We start from the raw sequence: 25,504 nt of genomic DNA on the forward strand, positions 1-25,504 counted from the left end.
GTTGGAAGCACGCCCCTGCCCCATGTGTGCCTGGTACTGGGGTTCACTATTTGCAATGAAAACACTAAAATCAATTACACATGATGCACGACTGTCAATATAAGTAACTGTTCGTCGGAGCAAACAAGATGGGACATTAATTGTAACCTGACAGGTAAATGTGGCATTTTGAAGTTCGCTCAAATGCCAAGCATCAATTTTCATATTTCTCAAGAGCGGTTTCAAGTTTTCTTCAAAACAAGTTTCAAATATTGATGTCAACAATTATTACTTTTTATGCATTTTTCATTTTTCCAACATCTCCCCCCCCCCTTCCTAATAACAAGGAAACTGTCAAACACCCCCCCCCCCCCTATTGAAAACTGTGTTGTCCTATTTGTTATCATACATTTCATAAAAGATTATCTTAATTCCTGGATTCAGAAGACTCAAGCAAACATTCACTTTCAATCAAGGAGTAAAACCATTTAGTAATGTACATGTAGGTAGGTAGGCCTACTTTAAAGGTCCATGTACCGTAATATACCGGTACATTTGCAAACATCACAAAACAAAACTACAAACTATTATGAAATACCGGTAGCGTTCTTGATTATAAGTGAATAGTCTCAAGCATCCTGTGAAATCATGGCACCTGGCCTTGTCTGCTGTCATTTTCAAGAAAAGTGGAATTTTTGTATTAATTTCCAACGATGGTCAGCCGACCATCATTGGAAAAAAAAACTGAATTTGTTCAACTATTGCACCAATTTACCAAATTAAGCTGGTTCACATTTTAAACCGCAATCGGTTACACATCTGTGAATGGGTGCAAGCCAGCTAGTCTGGTTCCCGACCTGACAATTCCCCGACATCAATAAATTGCTCTGTTTTGTCTGAAGTAAGGTCAGGCAACCAGACTAACTTTTTCTTGGTTTTTCCAGCATTTATACACCAAACTTTAACAGGTCAGTGTAACAAACCCCAAATCCATCTATTTGTGAAAATTACAGCAAAAGCAAACGTTGTACAAATTGAATACCCTGTCACTACCCTAACATTACCCCCTACCCTCATTTAACAAATGACATCACCAACCCAACTTTCAACAGCACGGGAGAACATGGACCAATCTATCATTAGATTGTACAGATTTAAACATGTCTCAGCATTCTGAAGTGATTGAAGAAGTGAAAAACCTTATTCCTGACACCTCGTTTGCTAAAAACCATGCCAATTAGACTGCAAATGCCCTGTCATCGGCGCCCTACCACCGGGAACCAGCTAGCTGGCTGTTAAATTGATAACGGCCATTAAGTGCTTGACTTCGCTGCCACAAACATCTTAATGAGGAGCAATGGATGAAAATAAAGGCCAAAAAAATGTTTGAGATTTTGGAATGTTTGCATGGGTGCCCCTTCTGATTGAGAGAAACCAGGCAGGCAAATAAATCCCGGTTTTTAACATTTTTACGATTGCAAATGAATATGTTGAATGATTGGAATCTTTGGAGAATTTGCGGAACTGCGATACTATACAAAGATTAATTGTGGGGTCGTCTTAAACTACATTGATTAAAACCCTCCTATGCAAACATGCATTCTGTGCCCAGTTGTCCTTTCAGTCAAAATCAGTCAAGTGACTGTTTTTAACACTTAAGAGCTATCAGCCTACCAGACATAAAGCAGGATTGACTGGCTGCGACTGTTTATATAACTTGATAAAGCCATGGTTTGACTGTAGGTGATTGATAAGCCAGCTGTGCCTACCACTTGCCTGCTTTTGCCTGGTGACTGAATTTGACTAGTCACGGTGCATTGCTTGAAATATGATCTGACTGTTGGTGACTAGCCTGTGTAAAAGGCATGGCAGGGGAAGTAGATTGCTTTTTTGACTGTCTATGACTGTTCAGACAGCAGGAGGGTTAGTTGACCTTTTAAAAATGCAATGGGTATGTACAAGCCAGCCATATCCAATCAGATGTGGTTTTGATCATTTCCAATTCACTTAAACCTTGATTTTATCATGTTTGCCTTAAATTTTTACTGAAACCTGACAAATATTTTTGTCGACGTAGTTTTAATTTCATTCAGGACATTTTCACTGTGGCAAAACAATAATACATACTTTGGACAAAAATATATCCTTTTTAGGATCTACATGTACAAGTGGCTGAAAAACAAGATACCGGTACAGAGTCAACATCTGACTTTTATAATGAAAAACAGGGCCACAGACAATGAGTAATCAATCTTGTGGTAAAATTCAGGCTGGCTGGGGGATGTCACAGAAAATTGCAAAAGGGACCATATTTTTTTTCTGAAAAGAAACAACAAATTGATGTTGACAGATTTAGTGTAGATTTCCACAGCTGGGGGTGGACAAGCAAATTGGTGAAATGGATGTACGGTATGAGCTTCTATTTTTGTATTTGGCAAATTTCATCAATACGAATGTGAGAACTGAGGGCTTTAATTTAGTGGAGATTTTCAGAGATTTAATTTAGCAGAAATTTAGCAGAGAGAGCTCAGCCTCCAGCCACTGACAATTTGGAGAGGTTTCTTTTAAAAGCGGGACGGAGGTGGTCAGATGAAGTTGTTAATTGACAGCAGAAGATTGATCTTTGAGACAGACCACAAGTCCCCGATGGGCTCACATTTAAGAATTAACAATTTGACTCATTGATGTCCAGGGAAATTAAAAACCTGATTTACTAGGAGACTGTTTTTAGCCCTAATCCAACTTTGTGATACACAATTAATCCAGGAATAATTGCTGACTTCGTTGAGCCTACTTAGTACTGGGAAATAAAGTTGTTTTTGAGTACATGGACCAGAAACCAGCTGTATTTTGGTCTCATTGATAGTGTCTGGCATTTGTGTTCGGAGCCATTACCAAGAATATGTAAGATCAAGAGTTGCTTAATTCTAAAGCCAGTGCTAAGCTAAATATTTTTTTTGCATCTCGGTAAAGTCATTGACCGTAATACCTGTAGTACGCATGCATGAAACATATCACGTGACCGAATAAATACCCGGTATGTCACCTGATTCGGAATAAGTTATTATAGCTTATATTCCACAGTGGTCATCAGTGTAGTTTCGCTATAGCGTGCAGCACTAACTTCTGTGGTCTGAATGTTGCAGAATCCAGGTTCGAATCTCGGAGGAATTTTACATTTTTGCCCCCCCCCCAAAAAAAGTGAATTGTCTTCCCTACATTGTGTTTAACGAAGTCCTGATCATCAATAAAATTAAATTCACACTTTTCTTCTCATCCATGGCTCTGGAGGATTTTTTTTTAAAGGGAAGTTAAGTCCGAGAACAATTCCGTTACCAACTTTTGCATGCACATTATGGTCATTGACGATAATTGGTTGCACAAAAAGTAATGACATGCTGCGCCATGCAGGAATATGGCATCCTTTGACAGGACTTAAAATACATTGTCATATTTGTGAGCTGAATCAACTCCATTAAGAACTCACAATGCAAACTCCCTTCCCTGTTACCACCATCTATTAATAAACCTCGTTATCTGGGTCAGTGTTGAGAACAAACTGGCAACATCATTACTTGACCGCTCTGTTTACATTGTCCGTCCTGTTCTGCTAGTCAACCATTTACTCGTTGGTTTCATCACCTTCCGGAGGTCACATGACCTCCTTTTAGTAAAAACATCCCAATTACTTGTCTCTCATTTTGCTTGAACTATGGGAAGGCATTATCTTATCAACGATTGATGCAAGTAAGGTCTGTTAGAAGAAGATGGGCAGATGTACATGAAGGCATTTACATACTTAAAGGAGGATATATTCATATGGTTTTGAGAAGCAAAATTTATCATAATGGTCTACGTTTTTGTCTCATGTTAAAGTGTACTACCGGTAGAATGAAACTTTAATTTATTCTACTCAAGAATATCATTGTGCTGTTGCAGATTTTTGAATAAACTTCTTAATCCATATATTTATGGTAAGGTCTTATCAGATTGGAAAACAAGGCACCTCTTCAACCTTCACTTTCCATGACTACATGTCCATGTGTATTGGATTCTGCCGGATGAGGATCTAAAACTTTGTTCTCAGAAGTTCTTGCAATTTCTTTACATTTAAAAAAATGAGCACTGGAACTGAAATCCAGAGGTCGTGGGTTCAAATGCTGCTCCAGTCAATTTGTTGGTTCAACTTATTAAAAAAGTGTTTATAATGCACCTACATGTAGTCAATTTTTCATGCCCTATGTACATGTACCCTACACGGTAGTTTTTTTGTTTTGTTTAATTTTCTTAAAGTTTTGAAAAGTCAGGTGTCCCTCAAGTGTTGATTTATTAACAGGTACTTGTCCCTAGGCAATTATTATCTCGCATCGTAATTTTCAGGAGGAGGCTGGACAGCCTAGATCCTGTCAAGATACTCTGGCCGAAGATAATATTGTGTGACTTGCCTTTCATTACGTGGGGCAGGTCCCATATTCTGATACAAGGTGTCTCCCTGTGTCAACAGAGATGACAGCTTCTGAGCGAGTCCACGCTTGTCTGCCACTCTTGACCAGTTTTTTCACAGTTCTGCATGTAGGACTGTTGTTTTTTTTACTAGGAAAGCTATATTTAGGCCATCAACCGCACCGTACTTCGGACAGAAGCACTGTTCACCAATAACAGGCATTCACATCCCATCACATTAGATGCACCATACCTAGCTCTATGGATGCGCTAACATTAACCCATGCTTGCCTTGGGGGACAATCGTGACATTTTCACATTTTGAGAGCATACCTGCTATCTCGACTGGAAATGGAATTAATGCAGCAGAACTAAAGTGTACATGTATGTTCCACTGGGAATGTTAGCAATTGTCGCTGAAATGTTAGGAAGTCATAACCACATTTTTCCTTGTACCTAGGGGAGGCATCCCAGGAGCTGTACTAAGGGGATGGAATGGATACATGTCTGACATGGTTGAATAGTAATTGGAAACGTTAGCTTAAAGGGGCAGGATTGTCTTGCCAGCACTGACATGGCATTCTGATGGTCACAGGTTCCAATCCTGGTTGTCAGTTCTCTTAACAATTGATTTTTACCGGTTATCTTGACTCAACCAGGTTAGGGTTTCATTTAAACATTTTACTAAATCTCTCCTGTTTGACCGATTGAAATTGTGCATCTCATGAGAACTCGGGCTGTCTATTTTCGAATAATTTAGTATTCAATTAATTGAAACTGCCATTGACCGAATATTCAAATATTCCAGACTTTACACACACCAGCCACATCTGCATGACGTGCCGGTCAAATATTGCACGCAAACCACATCGGTTAAAATTGTGCGAGGCGAGTTATATTATGGGTTGTTGGATTGTTTTACAGTATTTTAAATAACTGTCAAGGGTTTCAACACGCTGAAAGGATAGGATCAATGAAGTCGACAAAAAAGTTACCACCAACAAAGAAGTGGCATCTGACAAAAAAGTGCCTAACATTACAATTAAAATAATATAACAGTCATGTATGCATGCATACATGTAGTTTAGTTTTTCTTTTTCTTCGAATATTCAAACTGGCAAAAAAATTGGATATTCGGTCAATGATCGAATATTCGGAACAGCCCTAACGAGAACTGCTATTTATACTAATGAAGACTTATTTCAAAAGTTGTTACATTGCCGTACTTATCCTGCGCGACCACTTATGCACGACTCTAAATGAGTACCCACATTTCACTGTCATTGCTTAACCACCAATGTAAATGTTCCGGCACGTTCCGGCCAGGAAAATCTTTAAACAGTGCCAGGATTTCCAGTGATGAAAGATCGCGTTGTTATTGGTTTGTATCCAACGAAAGGTATCACTGACTGCACTCTGTCAACGTGTGCTCTCGCATACTGATTTGACACCAAATTGCTGGAGATTTTGCGCGCAAACAGCGAGTGGGAAGAATTTAGTAGAATTCCTAGCAATGTGCACTGTCTTATGTAGACTGTCCGCTGTGAAATTTACAGATGACCCATTTTGATTGAAGTTCCGACCCAGTTTACCTGTTTGTTCTTTTCACGCAACCTTCTATCTCAACACCTAAATGTACAAAAACACCCACATCTTCTAAAAATATCAGACGAGCACGTCATCAACGTCATGACAGCAAAAAGCTTGCAAGACCAGAAAAACATTTCAAGAGCACTTATAGGAAAAGAGTATACACTGCAACAGTTTGCCTCAAATTGTACAAACACCTGTACCGACAACGCTGTACACTATTGTCCCCTTCATCAATTATCATATTTATGCATGGAATTGTAGATTCTCTACTCCGAATGCTATGAGCTTTTATTGGGGTTGTTTGTTTTCATGAAGGTTGATTACTTATACATCTGGGTACTTAAAAAATCACAACGAGTCAAAGCTGGAAGTTTAGTCAAGATTTCAGAAAGTAAAAGATCCTGCAGCTCTGATCTGTGAATAGTCGACTAGCCAAAGCTGGGGGCAAATTCGAGGTTTTGAAATGGGAAGAATGGTTAATTACTAGTTCCACTTGGAGTAAAAGCACAATCTGAAACTCTCTCCAGCATCTGGGAGTCACAAGTACACATTAACGGTTATCAAAGGAACCGCCATGATTGATGGTCGTCCTGGAATAGCTCGGTGAGGAGGGAGAGAGCCCAGACTGATGTCATCAACAAGGAACACTTTGTTCATTCGGGTTGATGCATATCTCATCTTGAAAGGATAAATCACTTGGAATTTGAACAAATTTTTCATGCTACATGTCAGTGATGACACACATGTGTACATTGTACATGTTTTCATCTTCACTTCAAAACAGGAGTGCTTGAAATACTTCCATGTTTTATTGACATGGTTTTTCCAGGGGGGGCGGAGGGCCGGGGGCCGGGGGGGGGGGGGCCTGACCACTCACGTAAATACTTGTACACGTAGATGTTTCGATACCAAGTCATTGACCAATCCCTTATCAAAACATTTGACCGTATCTGTAATGAATTTAAGAGATTTCGATTTCAAATTAAAAGTTCCCTTCAAATCAATGAATAATTAAAAGAATTATATGCTGATTTTTTAAAATAATTTTTATCCTCATTTCGACGGCAAGTGGTCAGAAATACTTTGGGTTTTATAAATTAATTTTTTAACAAGCTCAAGTTATTATCTTGGAATATTTACAAATCATGTGAGATACAGGCAAATCTCTGTGACGGAAAATGTAGTGTCACGAAACCATTCTATTTCTGAACTTACATTCTCCCTAGACAACCGTCATCGAACAGCTGAAAGCTCCTAGTTTATGATTTCCAAATTTCCAAAATTCCTAGTCTTAATGTGCTAAACCTGAAGCTGAACCTCTTAACAACATTGATTTAAGTCCTACAAGTGAGCTTGAACATCTGTAGATAGGAATGAGGTACATGCTTCACATTGATATGTAAACAATCCATGATATTATGGATATGATGACAAACCAGACATGAATCTAAATGGAACATCCCTGGAGGTAACCCACCTGCATGGTGAGAGGTGCTCTGGCATATTGAGGAATAACCCCCAACCTTTCAATGTCCAAGAAAACACATTTAATGACAAAGCTTTTATACAGCTCTTGAGTCATATCAATTTCAATCTCTCTTGTTGCTTATTCTAAACACAACCCAAAATAAAATTTGAAAAACAAAATTGAGACAGTTTCCTTGTGAAGGAATCCTTCATTCCAAGATCTGTAGTCTGGCTCCGTTTCATGCCCGGAGCCAGCATTTAATCTTAGTCCCATAGTGGCCATAGGACACACTCAAGAGAACCTATTTGAGGAATTGGTACAAGGGCTGAAACCGGAAACTCGTAGGATCAAAACAAACGGAGAGAGTCCATCGCTAATGGGACAGGGACACGCTTGTAGTCAACACAGCCCAAGCTACATAGTACCTAACAAATAAAAGCACATATGAGTACACGTAGTATGACACACATTGTAAGTACGACCTGAAAATCGTGTGAGAACTCTCATCTCCATCGTGTGCCAAATATTCTTAATGAAAGAGTGTTCGGCTGATGCAACCACGTCACACAGTGATTTTGAAAGCTCAATATTACTAACCTAGCCTATTAGTAAATGGGTGGGTTAATTTCACAGCATTTTAGACTGTTACAAAATTTTCCGCTTTGAGGAAAAAGTAAGTTGAGAAGCAGTCAAAATTAACAAAATCCAAATGGGCTGTTTGCTTGGCAACTGTTTTACCTGGCAGAACTCTTCAAGGGATCAATCCATTTTGAATTCAATTCAGCCAATCTTTGATTTTGTAGCAGAGCTACATGTATGAAATTGGGCCAAGGTTTGGTGTTGGCAGCACTGTACTGTTCTGTACTGACTACTCTCAGTTGAAAGGCCAAAATTTACCAAAGCAGTGGCATACTTTGGTGTTGAACACTGATACTGAATACCCTTGGCAAAGTGAGGCTGGCAATACCCATTACAACCAACGATGCAACGCCTGGCAGAAAATTTATGCAGGTTCAGATATCGGCTTATAGACACCACATATGCAGCATATACCGGTACTCTGCTGATATAAGTTATTGGAGGCGAGTAAACTCAATAGTCCAAGCTAGAAGCCGACCCCATTGAGCTAATAGTAACAAGCTTTGTTCCGTTGACTCTGGTTGGAGCCAATATCGTGTTGCGGGTATCATGCACATTATAAACAGCGCAGTGACGGCCAATCTGCATGCGTAGGGCAGGACTCTGAAGAGAGGTTCAGCTCAGGAGTCAGGAAGAATGGTAGAACTGTAAACAATGATACGCTAGGCTGGCATCCTGTGTCATCGACTACACTGATGAAACGCTGCACGTCAATGTCATGTGGAACACTTGCAACGGATAATCTTACAGACACACAAATCCTTCCCCCTCCAAAAAAAAGGGCATGAAGTGGGATAAACAAGCCACATTCTAAAAATGTCAGAAAACAGCTGGTTTACAGATCTCTTAGAGCAAAAATGTAGACAAAAAAACATACAAATAGCCAGTAGGAAGAGACAGAGAAAACAGTTGACGTTTTTTGGAATGGAATTTAAATTTAAATTAACTCTCCTGCAGTCTGAACAGTCAGACAGTCAAAAATATCAATCCTCTTCCCCTGCCATGCTTTTCACAGTAGTCACCAACAGTCAGATCATATTTCAAGCAAGCACTGTGACTAGTCAAATTCAGTTAATGGACAGAAGCAGGCAAGTTGTGGGCTTACCAATCACCTAAAGTCAAAGCATAGCTGTATCAAGTTACAATGTACACAAACAGTCACAGCCAGTTAATCCTGCTTTATGTAGGCTGGGAGCTCTTAACTGTTAAAAACAGTCACAAGATTGATTTTGACTGAAAGGACACAGAATGATGTTGACATAGGAGGGTTTAATGTGAAAATCTGTTTATGGCTGAAACAGAATTTGAAAATAAATATATATTATTTCAAATAGAATTTCTTTGCAAAGTATATAAACCAAATTGATTTTTACAGTTCTTGACAGCCTTTTACCTTTTTGCCCAAACTCTATTTTGTGACGTACATTTGTACTTCCCAGGAATAAAGATCCCATTGGGAGCACATTCCAAAACTATTTGTGCCTGGCCAAGCAGAAGATTTGGTCAATTGCGCCTCTCAGCATCCCTGCCACGGCTCATTTCAAGCAGTCTGTATGCCTGCACCAGTCTCCCTCGCCTGGCAGAAAGTATAAATTAATTTCTATTTGACTTGCAGGGCCCACTATCAGCAACGGAGCTGTACACGGACGGACGCCTTGAGAGCTCTCCCAGGGGTATTGTGGAAAACGCACGAACACATGGAGTAATTCATCATCTTTTAGGACTCCTGAGATGAACCGGTACTGGTAAAGCTCCAGGCTTTGAACAGTTGGGCACATCTCCGCAGATGCATGCTTCTTGTAAGGGTGTGATTTCAATGAACGGCGTTACGAAAAACCTGTCGTTGTTAACCTCATTTTTCTATGATGAATGGGGTTCCAGAGCCATAATTAAAAAGGGGAAATATTGATTTGATTGAGAACAGGCTGTTTTAACCCGATGGGAAACTCAGCATTGCCGGAGGGGAGATTGCAAGCTTTCTTGTGGAGGAAACTACAGATGGACAATGTTGACAAGTCACACGCAATACGCTGATGTATAACAAATAAAAAGGTACTAATAAGCATCTCAATGGGTGAGTGCACTTTAGCCGACGTCTGTGCACGTGTCAATTATTGACTGATTTTTCAAGACACTGGAATATAAAACTCTGCAAGAACTCTAGGTACTCGAGAGACCGATTGAAAAAACGATCAAAATCTTTTACGAAAAAACAGACAACATTAGAGTTTGACTTTACCCCCAGACGGTTTGGAAAACATTCCCCACCCGAGAGTGGAATTTGATATCCATGAATTTACTCTTTCCCCAACAAAATCAACATTGCCGTCAAGGCTACGGGAAGAGTTCCGAGTGTTCAAACATGGGCAACACAGGAAAGTGATTCATCTATGATGATGGTTCTCCACAATGGATACGCCTGTGTGACCGTTGGGGAGCTGGTGAGCTGAATTTTCTGTTAGGTGATACCAAACACCCCTGGAGGAGTAGGCTCGTGTGGAATCATTAAGTGCCGACGACTGCCGTCATAATAAAAAAATGGCAGGGACAGTGTTGATTGAGACCTTCATGAATGCATCAACAGAGTCGCCGGGACCGATCTACGCTCACTGGTACCCGGAGGTAGCTCGGATTGTACTGGTAACCACATCATTCCTGACGATCGTTGCCAATCTTCTGGTCTTGATAGTGTTCCAGTACATGAAAGCCTTGGAGAATATGACCGGTGTTTTTGTCAAGTCGCTAGCCGTGGCCGATCTGGGAGTTGGGGTTTGCGTCTTTGCTGCCGTCCAGTCTCAATGGGCTGAGAAATGGCCGCACGGTACCGGTATGTGGTCCTGCAAACTCATGGGTTACATCATGGCCATGATGGTCGGTGGATCCATCCTCAGCTTAACCTGTGTCAGCATCGACCGTTACATCGCTGTTATCAAACCTCTCAAGTATCGTTCCATTGTGACCAAGCGTCGCGCTCGCGTCTACGCCGTTGTAGTCTGGGTCTTCGTAGCGCTTATCTTCCTCCCGTCAATGTTCGGCTGGGGTGGTTACGTCTTTGAGGAGTACTCTGACGACTGCAAGAAGCACTTCAATCAGAGTCTGTCTATGTCCTTCTACATCATCTGCATTCTCATCGTGCCGGCTATCCTCATCTCCATCTACTGTTACTTTCACATCTTGAGGGCGTGTCTGGCCCAGACGCGACAGATGGAAAGACTGGAGACGCTCTTCCACGACGGAGAGTCACAGCAAGACGCCACAAGTCGAATCTATGAGAAGATGCTAGCCAAGATATTCCTCATCGTCATCGGTGCGTTCTATCTCTCGTGGATTCCTTTTGTCATCAAGAAGATCATAGAGCTAGCCATCGATGTATCGATTCACCCTGCCGTCAGTTTCTTCACCGCTTGGCTTGGGTTCTTGAACAGCTTCTTGAACTGCATCATCTACATCATCTGCCATCGGTCCTTCCGAGAGGGACTTCACTTGCTCCTGAAGGCCATGTGGCAAGGCATCACCTCCGTTTGTAAAATATCCAAGGATCGGTGTTTCTCGCAACGGCGGGAACGCTCGCAGAGCCAAGTGATGCAGCTACGTGAATTCTCAACCACAGAATGTTAACCTGACCTCGTAGTAAATCTGGACTATCAGAGGATAACGCACTCTGTGACAATTATTTCAGTATTAAAGCCACTTCGATGTATGATATTTTAGATGGAAAAAAACAGACACTATTGTTGAAAAAATATTGAGAAAATATTGTTCTTATTGTAAATTTTTCAAACCAAAGTCAAATACGGGTATAAGAAGATGTATTCGGTGCTTATTACTGTAGATGCCATGGATGTGCTGTGACTTGCCAAAAATCCTTTTAAAATGATAATTAATGCATTTTGGGGAAAATAGTATTTATTTAGGGGTATTTTAAAGAAATCGTAAAAAAGTGCTAACTAGTTATTTGTTTGTCTCACAACCCATATTGGATTTTAAAATGCCATTTGCTGATTTTAAAAAATATTGTAATACAGAAAATTATTACTTTTTTTATTACTGCAATTTCCGTACTGCATTTTAAGTAGTAAATTGTTGATGGAATATTGGGCATATGGGATGCCAATGTAGTATTTACGAAGGCCATTACTCAGACAGACCTTATCTTGATTTGTAATTCCAAAACACCCAAATTATTCTGTGTATTTCTCATACCCAATATGTAGATTTAACTTAAAAATGGCAGCATATAGGCAATTAGCTGGGACATTTATAAGGTTAAGTACAGAAATTGCACTTCCATTTCTTGAATATTTCATTTGGTAAAATGTAGTGGCGGGAGAAATCGGATATTTCAAAATCCGGTTATTCTATTTTTTTTTTCAATGGTTCAATGTTTTTTTTCAATTTTTTCAATGGTTCAATGGTTATTCGATTTCATCAGAAACTCCAATTGAGCTCACAGTCATGCCAACAAATAGTGACGAGTGAGGTGCTGCATGAAATGCCCTCCCAATGACTGGGTATAGTTGGCAGGATTCAAAGACCACTGGGCCTGTACAAAAACACTCCAGAGCTGTGATGTTTAAAAACAAAATGGGTGGGAACTCTCTCATTAGTCCAATGGGCAGGCTATTCATGAAACAAAAAGACCACTAGCGAGTGAAAGCAGTTCCAATCACAGACCATGGAGCAGTTGGGGGCTGCTTGCGTAATTTTCTTCAGCTTGTGTCACAAAAAATGGAAGGATTACTTTTTTATGTAGGTTTCGCATATCCGGTTTCCAAAATTCCAACCGAATCTAAAACAAATCTGTATTTTAATCCCACCTCTTCATTGTATTATAATGCCATTCAGATATTTAGTGGATGATAGGCTATGCAGATACCTGCTAAATTTTAAATTTGGCACAGCACTATGAAGCGTTCAAGTTTAGAGTAAATTTAAAGTTTCTTTGATTTAAATAACAAGAATTATAATCACTGAGAACAAAACGCCTGAAAACAAGCCAAATGATAATATGTTGGAGATAAATCCGCAATATGGGTTGACTGAACTTGAGTTTGAAATTTTAAGCGCATTACGCACAACATAATAAAATCCAAAGAAGATAAAATCTGCTTTAAAAACTCATCTTATCTGCCTATACATGTAGAGCATGTTTTATTTTTTTAAATATGATGTGTGTGTATGGTTGAGTGTACTGAAATACATGTAAGAATAACTGAGAAAATATTTTCATGTATCTTTGCTTCTTCACTGCAATGTATATAAGGACAAGGTTCACGTGTGTCAAACGAGGGCATTATTGTGTATAAATTGAAAAACTAGGCGCCATGCAAAGTATGCATGGTAGCAATGTTTTGCAAAAAAACTTTTGAACACTCTGCTGATGAGTTTCATCATCCCATGTTGAAATTAAAGAAATTGTACAAAGCACAAAAATTCTGCACCTTGCACATTAGCCTATTTGAGATATGGGCAGACACAATAGGAGGGCGCTGTTTGATTTGGGTAAAGACTTTTGTATTTACCAAAACAAAACAGTGCACTCTTACTGTGACCACAATATCTCAAACAGGCTAATTCTGTGGGGTTTTTTTATCAAAGACAAATGTGAACACTAATGTTTAAAAGCTGACTTAAACCCTGCGGTTGAGCTGATACATGTAGTCATGGGAATTATTGTAAAGGGCTTTGAGATTGTTGATACGATGGAAAAGTGCTATATTATAAGCATAACAATTTATTTATTATTTATATTAAAACATCAAAAAGCCCTGGATGTCTCGGAGTTTGGCTGGTGACATTAAAACTCGATAAGCAGTTTGAACCCATCTGAATATACACAGTAATTTGAATATTTGTCACTAATGGAGCCCTTTACTTTGAATAATTATATGCAGTCACAAACTGCAGGAATTCACAATAAACAACTAGAAAGCCACTGAACAGCAGAGTGAAATGAGCCTGCCTCCATGTTCTTTTTACTTAGTTCTTTTTACTTAGTGGCTAATTTCTCTGTAGAATGGGGATGATTTATATTACAACGTCAAGTCAAGGTTTTTTTTCTATTGAAAATTCACTCCCGAGGGGGGGGGGGGGGGGGTTTCAATTTGCATAATCCAAACCCTTATCCATATCCAAACACAGCTCTATGGGGAGACACAACAGTGAGGTGAATGGTAATCTTATGATCCCTGTAAATCCTCACGTCACTATCAAGAAATCATGATGCACTCCCACTGCTTGCCGCACATGCCCTGCAACAGCTACAGTCAGGTCAATGCTGACAACAAAGTCAAGTGATTGCAAAGACAAGGTATGGGAAAACAAGGCAGCAATTAAGAATCTCAAGTCTCAAGAGAGGGCGCTCTTGCTTTTTAGAAGCAAACAGTTTTTTTCTCCCATTACATTGATCACATCTCTGGTATGACAACAGAGGGCGCTATGCTCTGCAGCTGTTCAGTCATTTCCACATCTAGAGAAGAGAGGGCGCTCTTACTTTTAAGAGGCAACTTTTTTTTTTCCTGTCATAACTTGGAGCATATTCCTTGCTAACAAAAGAGGGCGCTATGCTCTTCTGCTGGTCAAATAACTCTATATCAAGCCAAGAGAGGGCACTCTTGCCATTTGGAGACCAAGTTGTTTTTCATCCCCTGGAGCACTTTTCTGGCTGACAACAGAGGGCGCTATGCTCTTCTACTGGTAAATTTACTGTATATCAAGCCAAGAAAGGGTGCTCTTGCCATTGGGAGACAAAGGTTTTTTTGGCATTCCCTGGAGTACATTTCTGATTGACAACAGAGGGCGCCATGCTATTCAGCTAATCTAACAATTCTTTTACAAGCCAAAAGTGGGCACTCTTCTTACTAAGCAGAAAAATTGCTTTATATTAATCAAAAGCGGGCATCATGCTTCAGTTCCAATGCTTGCTATTTTCAACTTTCAAATCAATATTGATTTACTTCAAAATAAGAAAATCTCAAAAATCATTTGTTAATTTCACAACCAACTGGTGAATAATCAACTTACCTTTGTGATAAGGACCCTGTATTCCTCCATGAGTCCCTCACAATCCTTCACCCCAGCCAGTAGTTGCCAGACCTCCCCACGCAAGGCCTCAGGGATACCCTTACGCACCATGGAGCGGAGCTGTTTGGGTCTCAGACTCAAGTTGCCGCGCCATTTGGCTAGGAGGTCTCCCCACGTCAGTAAGATACTCTCCTCGCAGTCTTTGTCTACGTTGCCTGAACCGCTCTGTAGTGGTTCATCGTCGTCTGAGTGAATAAAACAACCAGGCTTTTCATCAGGACTGAGTCAAATGAAACCATTCAATATTTACATATTTGAATTTTCATTGAAGCCCATGTCCAAACATTTAATTTTACAAGGGCGATATTCATTGAGTTTTACTTTTTAGTTTAGTCCTTTTTGTATGATGTTCAATGTTTATTTTCAATGTGAATTTTACATTGAATGTCAGAAGAGTACAATCTTCTTAGTTCTAGAACATCTGACATTAGCCAAGAATGATGTTACAAAGAGATCATCAAGCACAAACATGAAAAGCACATGGCAAGGATTAAAAAAGTTGCAAAATTGTTGGACAAGATGCACAAGCTTGCTGGCGTTGGATTGAACATCACCAGTGAGGATGTGTTCAAGTTGGCATTTCCCTGACACATAAGATTCCATCAGAAAGTCCAGACATTGTTGGTTCTACTCACCACTTTCTTCCTCTGGGACTGATGTCATGCTGTCTGGGGTCTGTACCAGGTTGTTGCTGGGGGAGCGTGTGGGTATCCGTCGCCTCTCACGCTGTGACTCACTCTCAAGACTCAGTACCGAATACGCCGGCTCATTCTCAACAGCTGCTTCCGTCTAAAAAGTAAATAATAGTCATTTCTTCACTCGGAATTTCTTCAACCCATCTGAATTTCGTGCACCTCATAACATATATGTTGAGGTTGGAAAAACTTAGTGTAAACATACAATATCGCAACATGACAGAAACATATAAACCCTAACCTTCCCAAATCCTCCAAAAATCCTCTTTGCAAAATGGAGGATTTTGCAGGATTTAGGCTATATGGCAAAATGTGTGGCTGATTCTGGAAGATGTTCTGTGTCAAGGTCTTGGGCCGGACCTTATGTTGTTTGTGTTCAGCCATGCATACATTTAGGCCTAGATTATACTTGAAATCCTCTGCACTGCTCCAGGTTGTCACTGGCTCTGCCTCAACATATTGACAGTGATTGCTGGATGATTTTGCAGGTTTGAGGCAGTGGTCACCCCTCCAAAAACCACATTCAAGAAACAACAGAGGATTTTGCAGGATTGAGGTTGCATCCTGGCAAAAATGCCAAGGGAGTTAGGGCTAAGACAGCAGCGTTGTAGTCAAGTCTGTCACAAGTCGTCAGAAGATAATCACAAGTCATCACAAGTCATCACAAGTCATCACAATGACAAAGGCATTCCTTTGTTATTGTTCATCTGACTTGTGAATTAACTTGTGATTTACTTCTGACAGGACTTGTGATGGACTCGACTACAACGCTGTAAAACAGACAGTAAACCAACCTCCTCCAACATGAGATAGAAGAATTCGTGGACGGGCTTCTTGTTGAAATACCAGAACTTCTCGCTGGATGGAAAGATACGCACTTTGGTCTCCACGACAAAACGGACTGGCTCCTGGATGCCGGTGATCACTAGATCCACAGCGATGGTCATAAACATGCCTTTATCTGAAAGGGAACAAGACCAAAGTTTAACTGGTGATTGGTTCCTACTCCAAGCAGATTACTTCTAGGACAGGAGCTTATTATGAGCAGACTTACCTAAGCCAGGAGGGGATTCAGTGTTGAGTACCTCCAGATCAGCTTTGTTAGGATCCCACATACTGAAGACGGTGTAATTCTTGCCATCAGAACTGGTCTCAAGGTTAACCTCGTAGAGATAAAGAATCACAATATGAAATGAATACGGTCAAATTGAGCCTCTGAAATTCATCAACGTCAGAACCAACAAAATCTCACAGCCAATGTTATACATCCGTAAAGCAGCAGAAAGTGGCTTTGAATTCCTGGGGTCAAAGGTTATACCTACCACATCAAGCAGGTGCATCTCCCTGTCTGGTACCTCTCTCCCCGGACTGATTAGAAGACCAAAACACCTGCAGATTGGATGAAAAAAAGTTCAAGGAACCAGTCTAAAGTGTCTGACTCATGAGGTTGACCAAATTCTCACACATAGATTTAGTTGGCAGACTCAGAGAGCAGACATAATTTTAGCTGCTAAGACTTGTGATGCTCCAAATGGATCAAGTCTCATTTTCAAGATTGAAGACTCAAGACTCAATATTGAGCACTCTGTGATGACTCTGCTCTACTGTCACTACTACCTCTTTCTTAACTTCTTGCCTCAGCTTGAAGCATCTCTAATCCCTCCGCACCACTCAGACACAAGACTCATAGACTCAAGATTCAAAACTCAACCACTTACCTCTCAATATTAAGCACTCGGTGATGACTCTGCTGTACCGTCACCACCACCTCTTTCTTAACCCCCTGCCTGAGCTTGAAGCATCTCTTGTCCCGCGGCACCGCTCCAAAGTTGCCCCTACCGTCATCCTCCCTAATGTCCACCAGGAGAGGGATAGTGAAGCTCATCAGGGTCTCGCGAGGTGAAGCCAGGGTGCCGGGGGCGCTGTCTACTAAGCCTGGGCTGCGAGGCACTCGATGGAAAGCCTGGCCAAAACACGTTAGGATTCGCTGGACCTGGCAAGTGAACGTAAGGAAAAAAAATCACAAATCTTGTCAGTGAATGAAGTGTGAAGATAACAATTCATGACCGACACCATGAACTGACTCTCGGTGGTGTGCGAGTGCCCGGCACGCGCACGTACTTTACAGTACTACGTGTGCCCACTCCGTGCATTTTCATTTTCACCGTTTAAAAGGTACTTAATTCAATGTGTCTGTAACCCCACAACTGTATAGATGGAGTACATTTGTGTCAAACCTTTCAAAGCGTTTTTCTCCGAATTGTATTTCAGCAACCGCCAACATACTTGCGTTTCAATTCGTGTAGGGTGTCAGTGTACGAAGTGCACGCACATTATCACCGGTGTGTCGGTTTGTGAAACCGAAATCATTGGTTGCGCGGTTTCCACAAACTGAAAGCATACAGTGCTTGAGTGTCAGTGAAAATGGTTATGTGTCCTACCCAATATTTTAACCCTAACCCCAATTCTGTAAGAATCTTCCAAATTTTGTAAGAATCCTCCAAAATTTGAGCTGTGGAAAAATGCTATAAATTATCACTGTAATCCAACACTTTATCATGACTATGTCACACCACAATTTTTGATCCTGAAACTTGGCATATAATGTGATGCCACATAATGTGATCAAGTATTCAAGCATATTTTGGGAACATGTGGTTTTTATATAGTACCAAATTAGATTAGGTTTAAAGGTAGGTTTACAGCTATCCATAAAGTAACCGACAAGAAAAGTATCTTGACAACTCCTCTTTCCCCTAAAGTGACCACCACCCCCCCCCCCCCCTTATTCCCCTCTTAAATGTGTCTTGACTTACAGCTTCAGGGACCTCACATCTGAAGATATGGCACTGGAAGAGTTGACTCTCTCGGTTGCCATGGCCACAGGTGAAGGCAAAGCAGTCACTGATAGTGGTACCCTCCCGACCCCGGCAACAGAATAAGATCCTAGTGATGCGATAGGCTGAGATCTCTGACTTCCCATCAGTCTCCAGTAATCTAAACAACCAATCAGAAAACACATTTACGTGTAAGACTGTGACGAATATTTGAATATCTAGAGAAACCAATTATGTAATATGTGAGGCGCTCTGGCAAAATGAGATGGAATATAGTGGAGAAAAATTGCCATAGTGGAGGAAAATGCCAAATTTTTTTTTATTTTTTTTGATTTTCAGAATTATTGACATTTGTAACCTTTGACATGTTTGACGTCTACTCCACATACTTTAAAGAAATTGTGTAAAAATCCTGGAATCAAAGGATTTTTTTAAGGAAAAACAAATGGCATCTTTCATTTTCACGACTACAAACCTCAAAACTTTGAAAGTAATTTTGTCAGTATTTTTCTCAGTACGTCGATAAATGCAAACTTTTACCCAGCCATAACTTGTCAATGGAAAGTCCGATTGAAGTGCAACAAACAGTATTGTTAAGAGAATTTTATTCTCTTTTCTAATACCTGAAAACCCTCATTTTGACCCCTGCACCGTTCTGTCTCATTTTGCCTGAACGCCTAAGTTTTTTTCTCTTTAGTTTGAATTTGAATAATTTGAAGTCAACGGCGCGAATTAAATTTTGCACAAGGAAAGTAAATACAAACTAAATATTTTTACAGGATACCAGTCATTTCAGGATGTGAAACCCAGTCATACGCCACGGAAAATTTAAGACAAATGTAACCTTTTTTGGGAACCATCTATGTACTAACATAACTTTGTCGTTCCAATGCCAACCACTGTGTGGTTACAACAAGACTCCGAGAGGAGACGTGAAAGACAAAAATCAATGGTCTGAACTAATTAAAGGCAAGTGAAGCGTGCATCTTAATATGCACAGCTAATCCACAATGAGAGGGCCTTAGTTCATGTACAGTACATGGTCATATGGTATGCACTGAAAGTAAAGGAAAGATGAGATGGAATATACAGTGAACTAATTTTCATTTGTACTAAGATAACTACTTCATTTACTGCGTTTTCTTGAGAAAGTACCACAAAACTCAAAATGTTGACATTGTGTATCTTCTACATTTTGTTTTTAGTGGGCTTGGATTTGTCCTAAAATAAGTTATAATTGATTGAAAGTTTCCCACATTTTTTTTCAGAATTTAAAATAACACCCCTCTTAAAAATTGCTCCATCAAGCCTCTATGAACGGATGGACAAATTACAGGTATTCAACTCAACTGGGAATAACCGAAAACGGACAAAATTCCGAGCTTTCCAAGCATGACTTTATACAGTGTTTTTTTCCTTCAAGTGTGAAGTGAAAAATCAGATGATCTGAGGAAAAGTTACCTGCCTAAAATTAGCATGTTACCACTGAGAGAGCACACATGATTACGTCAGATCATCGGAATTGTAAATCCTCAAACCCAAGAGATTTGGCTAGTCTAGCGTGTAGTTCATGAACTTATTCTAATTGTATGATTCCCGTGTCCCAGGGGTAAAATTCCTCCCACGCCATCTGCAGGCTTCATCCCGCAAAGCCGAGGAAGAAACGGAGGAAAAATCAATCCGGTCCAAAGATGTCAGGCTACTGGTGCACTTGGCTTATTTGCAGTGATTAAGACTGAGACTCCAGGTTTCATTTTCGTAATCTTTCAAGCAATAAATCATGCATGTTTCATCAGAATGATTGTTAAACAATACTGCACAACAAAAAGCTGCTTGTTTTTGTTAGAACATTTATGTACCTTGTACGATAAATATTTGTATTTTCCCAATTCTCTATTCTTCGTCCTTTGATGAAATATTTGGTCATAAAAACAGGAATAATTATAGGATTGGACAGAAAAATATGTTTTATTGTTGAAATGTTCAGAAGATTATTTGCATCTACATGTACGTTGTATTTTGAGAAGGAAAGATTCAACATTATTCAAGAATCTAGTTTGTATGCCACCACTGATCCTATAACAGCCACACGACTAAGAAATACCCACGTGAATGCATGAATATTATTTTCATTCAGTAGGATAACTAACACCTTTTCATATTCCTTGTACACTTGAAGAGTTTACATAACTTGCAGCTAACAGCAAGAATAAGACTGCGCATACCTCATACATGTACTTATTATTATTACCCAAAGTTGAAAAATTGTATGAATAAAATAAAAACAAACATAGGTTCTTTTCTCTTTTAGGTTTCAATGTTTTGTCAAAGTTTCCATTTTATTAAATTTTTGAACGTGAAATTGTGTATAAATTGACACAAAGGTAACGTGACACTGGCTGCCAATCATTTTCACATACTTCAGTGCAGGTGGATGACTTTCTGCTGTGTGGAATTCAGTGCAGACTACATGTACATACAGGGGCCAACTACGATGTACATGTGTACGAGAGTACTGTTTGAACAAATGAATTGTGTACATTCCCAGCATTATAATTTCCGCTCTGTGCACAAAAAATCAAAGAACCAAACCACCGATTCTTGTCACTCACTTCTGTGCCAATAATAGATTGCTACATGAATATGTGTGCATGTGGCAGGTGGGTTTGGGCATTCTGAGGCAAACATTCAATGTTAATCATTCATAAATTTCATGTACCGGTACATTGTAGACTAGAGCTTCGTTACAAACATACCCAACTTCTTTCTGTTTAGTTTGGTTATAATTTAGATTGATATCCCACAATCTGGAACATGGTGAATCTATAAGATATTACCTACAATATATCTAGCAGGACATTAACAGACACGTTTCAACGGTGGCAACTTGGGATTTTCCCTATTCAAACCGAGTCCTACAATCACTTACACGGCTTGACATATTTTAGTGTTGTTATCTTTCAACTCTCAGTAATGTAAACCTTCTGCATAACCAACCACAACAGTGCATAAGGATAGATACATGTAGTTGCAGGAACAGCCATGTTATCCTTACACAGCTCCGACATGTCTGAGACGTTTACCCAAAACAGGAATATTAGAACACAACTAAATGCTCATACAATGCTTTTCTAGTTTCTATTCCCAAAGTACACATTGCAAAGCAAACAAACATAATACATGTACATGTACCGTAGCCCTAAATGAATCTTACATTATTGACAGTACATGTAGAGTACATGTAGATCATTTGTCATTTGTACATTTTTTTCGTTTAAAGCAACAAAAGTGCTCAAAAACTAAAGACGAGTGCTTAACAACTAACGTGATGAAGTTTCAGCTCAGTGAATGTTGTAGCATATATTTAAAAAAAAAAACAATATTCTAGGATCTCGATTTCAATCAAAAAAGTTGCATAGTCATGTTTTGACCTGCGCCCGAAATCAGCATCCGGGACACGTTCTCATTCAGCTGATTGCAGCTACGTGATGGCACGCACCGAACCGATGAATAACAGCAATCGCGCGCACGTGTATATCGTGTCAAGGCTTGCGCGCACCCATTCACAAATTTGCTGAATTACATGTACATACCAACAAAAATTTCTAAAAATTGCATCACTTGACGTACCTTTTTTTCCCTTCAAAATGACAGCATGCCACAAGGAATAATTGCACACAGTACAGGGAGTCTAGTGCCATTACTATCGTTACTTTAAAAACCAAGTAAGCTTTACAATGTCAATCACTATGTCAGTTACTTTTTGGATAGCTGCAAATGATCTACTCTACCCTCAACCATACATGGTAATATTACAAACAAACCTTTATAGGCCTACATGCAGTACATTTTTCATTTAAGAAGAAAGAGAAAGTTTAAATACCAGAATCCTCTAAGTCCAAATCAAAGTCAGAGCCTGGCACAGTAATCCTGGCAATCAACCATCCGTGAAAGGTTTGAACAAGAAAAGCATCGGTGCGTACTGTTTCCAATAGCAAGATGCATTACACCCACTCAAGACAAGGGCATACTGTAGCCAAGTCAAGCAGTGATGGAATAAAGCCTCAGGGAGATTGGGGGGGGGGGGGGTGTTCAGCTGATCCAAGACCGAACATAGCTGGGGGTCAGGCTAAAAGGTCACATGCCGTATCCATCATTCTATCCCCCCCCCCCCCTCCACTATCCCCCCCCCCCAACCTCTTGAAAGATGACGTCAGTGTGTTGATTATCCAAAGCAAGGAGATTTACCATACGGTAATCGCTTTCATTTGGCGTGAATCATGCTCCATCGCTGATTAGTTCATGAACGGCTGGGGCAGCAGCCGCGGATTGACGACCACATGTAAATCAGAGAGGGGGGACTTTTCATTAGGTTGAGCGTGCGTGTCGTGCCAACAGCTATTATATGGGGAAATAAAATGTCTTCATCGTGACAAAAATGTGGACACAGTCAGACGGAAATTAAAGACTGTGTTGTGCCAATACAAACAGACCGACTGTACAGATTATAATGTACATGTACATTGTACACTGTACTACACAGACGTTAAGATACAATGTACACAGTACATAACATGTACGTGTATGGCCTACATTTCACAAACAGATATGAGATAAAGGAACCGTCTTTGTTCCAATGGCAAATTAAGGTTCAGATAAATTTGACGGAGTGACCCACATGTATGTATTTTCTGTAATGAATCTACTGTACAGTATATGTTGAACATTTATAAGTTGCTTTAAGAGAATATAATGCGAGAACATGTTTTACTAAGAATTATTTTTGGTCAGCAAATATTGGTCAGCAAAACCAAATTATCATCGATCAAACAGGAAGGCCGTTTGGAAAAATCGTAGTCCTTTGAAATCATACAAGGGGGAAAATATAAAGACAATTGAATAGATAATTGAAATAAGGCCATACTAATACAACAATAGATAACGCCACTGTTTCACATGGATGACTCATCCATGTACAATGCGTAAGTTTCATTCTATGGTTTGATCTGAGTAATCATGGCCATGCATAGATGAAGGAAGGACACTATGTACAATACAATTGGTTAGTGTACACGAAGTGACGAAGACACATGAAAATCATTCCTCTCAAATTAAATTATAAATCGTTTTAATTTCTTGACACATATAGTGGTGGAACATGTATGTATTTATATGCAGTGAAATTGCAATCAAGTCCAATCCAGTGTGTAGTTCTTGTTCATGATGACTCATATTATTTTTTTACCTCAAATGAACAAGATGTGATATTCATTTTCTGTCAAAATGATTTTGCCAGCTGCACATTATGCTCGATATTTACATACAATGTATTAAGTTTTTTAATACAAAAATAATAATCATTTCTGACTACTGCAGGTCAACAAACTGTCTTTCAAAAATAACTCATGTTGCAGTAAACATGGTAGAGGAATTAAATAAAAATTCCAGCCATTTTCAAAAATCTCATGATACTCGTCTCACGTTATTTATGTACCGCAAGAATATGAGAAGCAGTAAAAATGCTGATAAATATTGACAGAATTTGCAATCTTTCAAAGACATGCCAGTATGTAATGGGTATGTGACAATTCTATTTGCGCACAGACACGTGTAAACTTGTGTACAAAGTGTACCCATGTGATGTGCTCTAACGTTACTCTCATGAATAGCGCCCTCAACATATCTCGCACTAAGCCATCTCAGACCATTGAAAAGACCACTTGAGGTGAGGGCGACACAAAGATGCGAAAAAAGTCTTAGATAAAAGACGCAAGAAATTTAAACAACAAGAAAACCTAATTTAAATAAGCCACTTTCTTTTAGCATGCATATTTCATAAAACAAATGAAATCTTAAGTTTCAACTTACCGAACCGATCCTTCAGATGTCCGCGGTACAGACAAGACAATCTCAATGGCGTTCTGTGACTGCTGCTGCTTGAGTATAGCCATATTCTTAGTGGCTTCCATTTCGCTCTTGGGTGCGTTGACCGTTGCTGCCCCCAGGTAGATGATGTGCGAGAAGAGAGTACAGATCTTATCCATGGGGACCACGCCCACGTGAGATGGGCTCAAACGGTCTGCGTTTGGAAGAAATTGGTTACCAGGAGTTAATCGGGAGTGATGTGGAAGGGGCAAAGCACTCAACTGGTATTCACAGCTGTTTAAGAGTGAACTAGTTATTAACCCTCCTGCTATCTGAACAGTCACAGACAGCCAACGAATCAATCCTCTCCCTGCCATGCCTTTTACACAGGCTAGTCAAAACAGTCATATCATATTTAAAGCAAGCACCGTGACTAGTCAAATTCAGTCAACAGACAAAATCAGGCAAGTGGTAGGCACAGCTGGCTTAACAATCACCTACAATCAAAGCATAGCTGTATTGAGTTATATAAACAGTCACAGCCAGTCAATCCTGCTTTATGAAGGCAGGGAGCTCTTAATTGTTGAAAACAGTCACTTGATTGATTTTGATTGAAAGGACAACTTGGCACAGAATGTACATGTATGTTTGCATAGGAAGGTTATTTGAAGTACTTTGAGCCAAGTTTTCTCATAACAGTTGTTTCTAAGTACATCTATACATTTTACATGTGTCGCTATGAAATATTATCAAAAGTTAGTCTGAGAACTGCCCTAATTTATTTTACATGCACAAGTCATTGCATGGATATGTGGGTAACCATGTTAGCTTTTATCACAGTGAGTTTGGCTGCAGCATGAATGACATAAGTGATGTTTACTAATTAATTACAATCATCAATC

General features: G+C 39.7%; 2 protein-coding genes across 3 annotated transcripts in view; one reads left to right on the top strand and one right to left on the bottom strand.

Annotated features, from left to right (window-relative positions):
* Positions 1-25,504, bottom strand: part of LOC119720760 (rab GTPase-activating protein 1-like) — a 45,539-nt gene that overhangs the window by 16,680 nt on the left and 3,355 nt on the right. For both annotated transcript variants that reach the window (XM_038190594.1, XM_038190592.1), the window contains exons 3-10: positions 24,606-24,816; positions 18,717-18,897; positions 17,619-17,893; positions 17,223-17,289; positions 16,955-17,063; positions 16,695-16,861; positions 15,841-15,994; positions 15,146-15,390 (exon numbers count right to left, since the gene is read on the bottom strand). In XM_038190594.1, coding sequence (XP_038046522.1) covers positions 15,146-15,390; positions 15,841-15,994; positions 16,695-16,861; positions 16,955-17,063; positions 17,223-17,289; positions 17,619-17,893; positions 18,717-18,897; positions 24,606-24,816 — 1,409 coding nt within the window. The remainder of the gene's footprint in view (positions 1-15,145; positions 15,391-15,840; positions 15,995-16,694; positions 16,862-16,954; positions 17,064-17,222; positions 17,290-17,618; positions 17,894-18,716; positions 18,898-24,605; positions 24,817-25,504) is intronic.
* Positions 10,309-11,816, top strand: LOC119720762 (G-protein coupled receptor 52-like). Its single transcript, XM_038190596.1, has one exon. The coding sequence runs from the start codon at positions 10,661-10,663 to the stop codon at positions 11,738-11,740; it is 1,080 nt and encodes a 359-aa protein (XP_038046524.1). The 5' UTR covers positions 10,309-10,660; the 3' UTR covers positions 11,741-11,816.

The sequence above is a fragment of the Patiria miniata genome, unplaced genomic scaffold (genome assembly GCF_015706575.1).
Source record: "Patiria miniata isolate m_02_andy unplaced genomic scaffold, ASM1570657v1 HiC_scaffold_9, whole genome shotgun sequence".
NCBI lineage: Eukaryota > Metazoa > Echinodermata > Asteroidea > Valvatida > Asterinidae > Patiria > Patiria miniata.

Excerpts from the sequence above, each read along its gene's own strand:
- LOC119720762 (XM_038190596.1), top strand. The coding sequence starts at position 10,661 with ATGGCAGGGACAGTGTTGATTGAGACCTTCATGAATGCATCAACAGAG.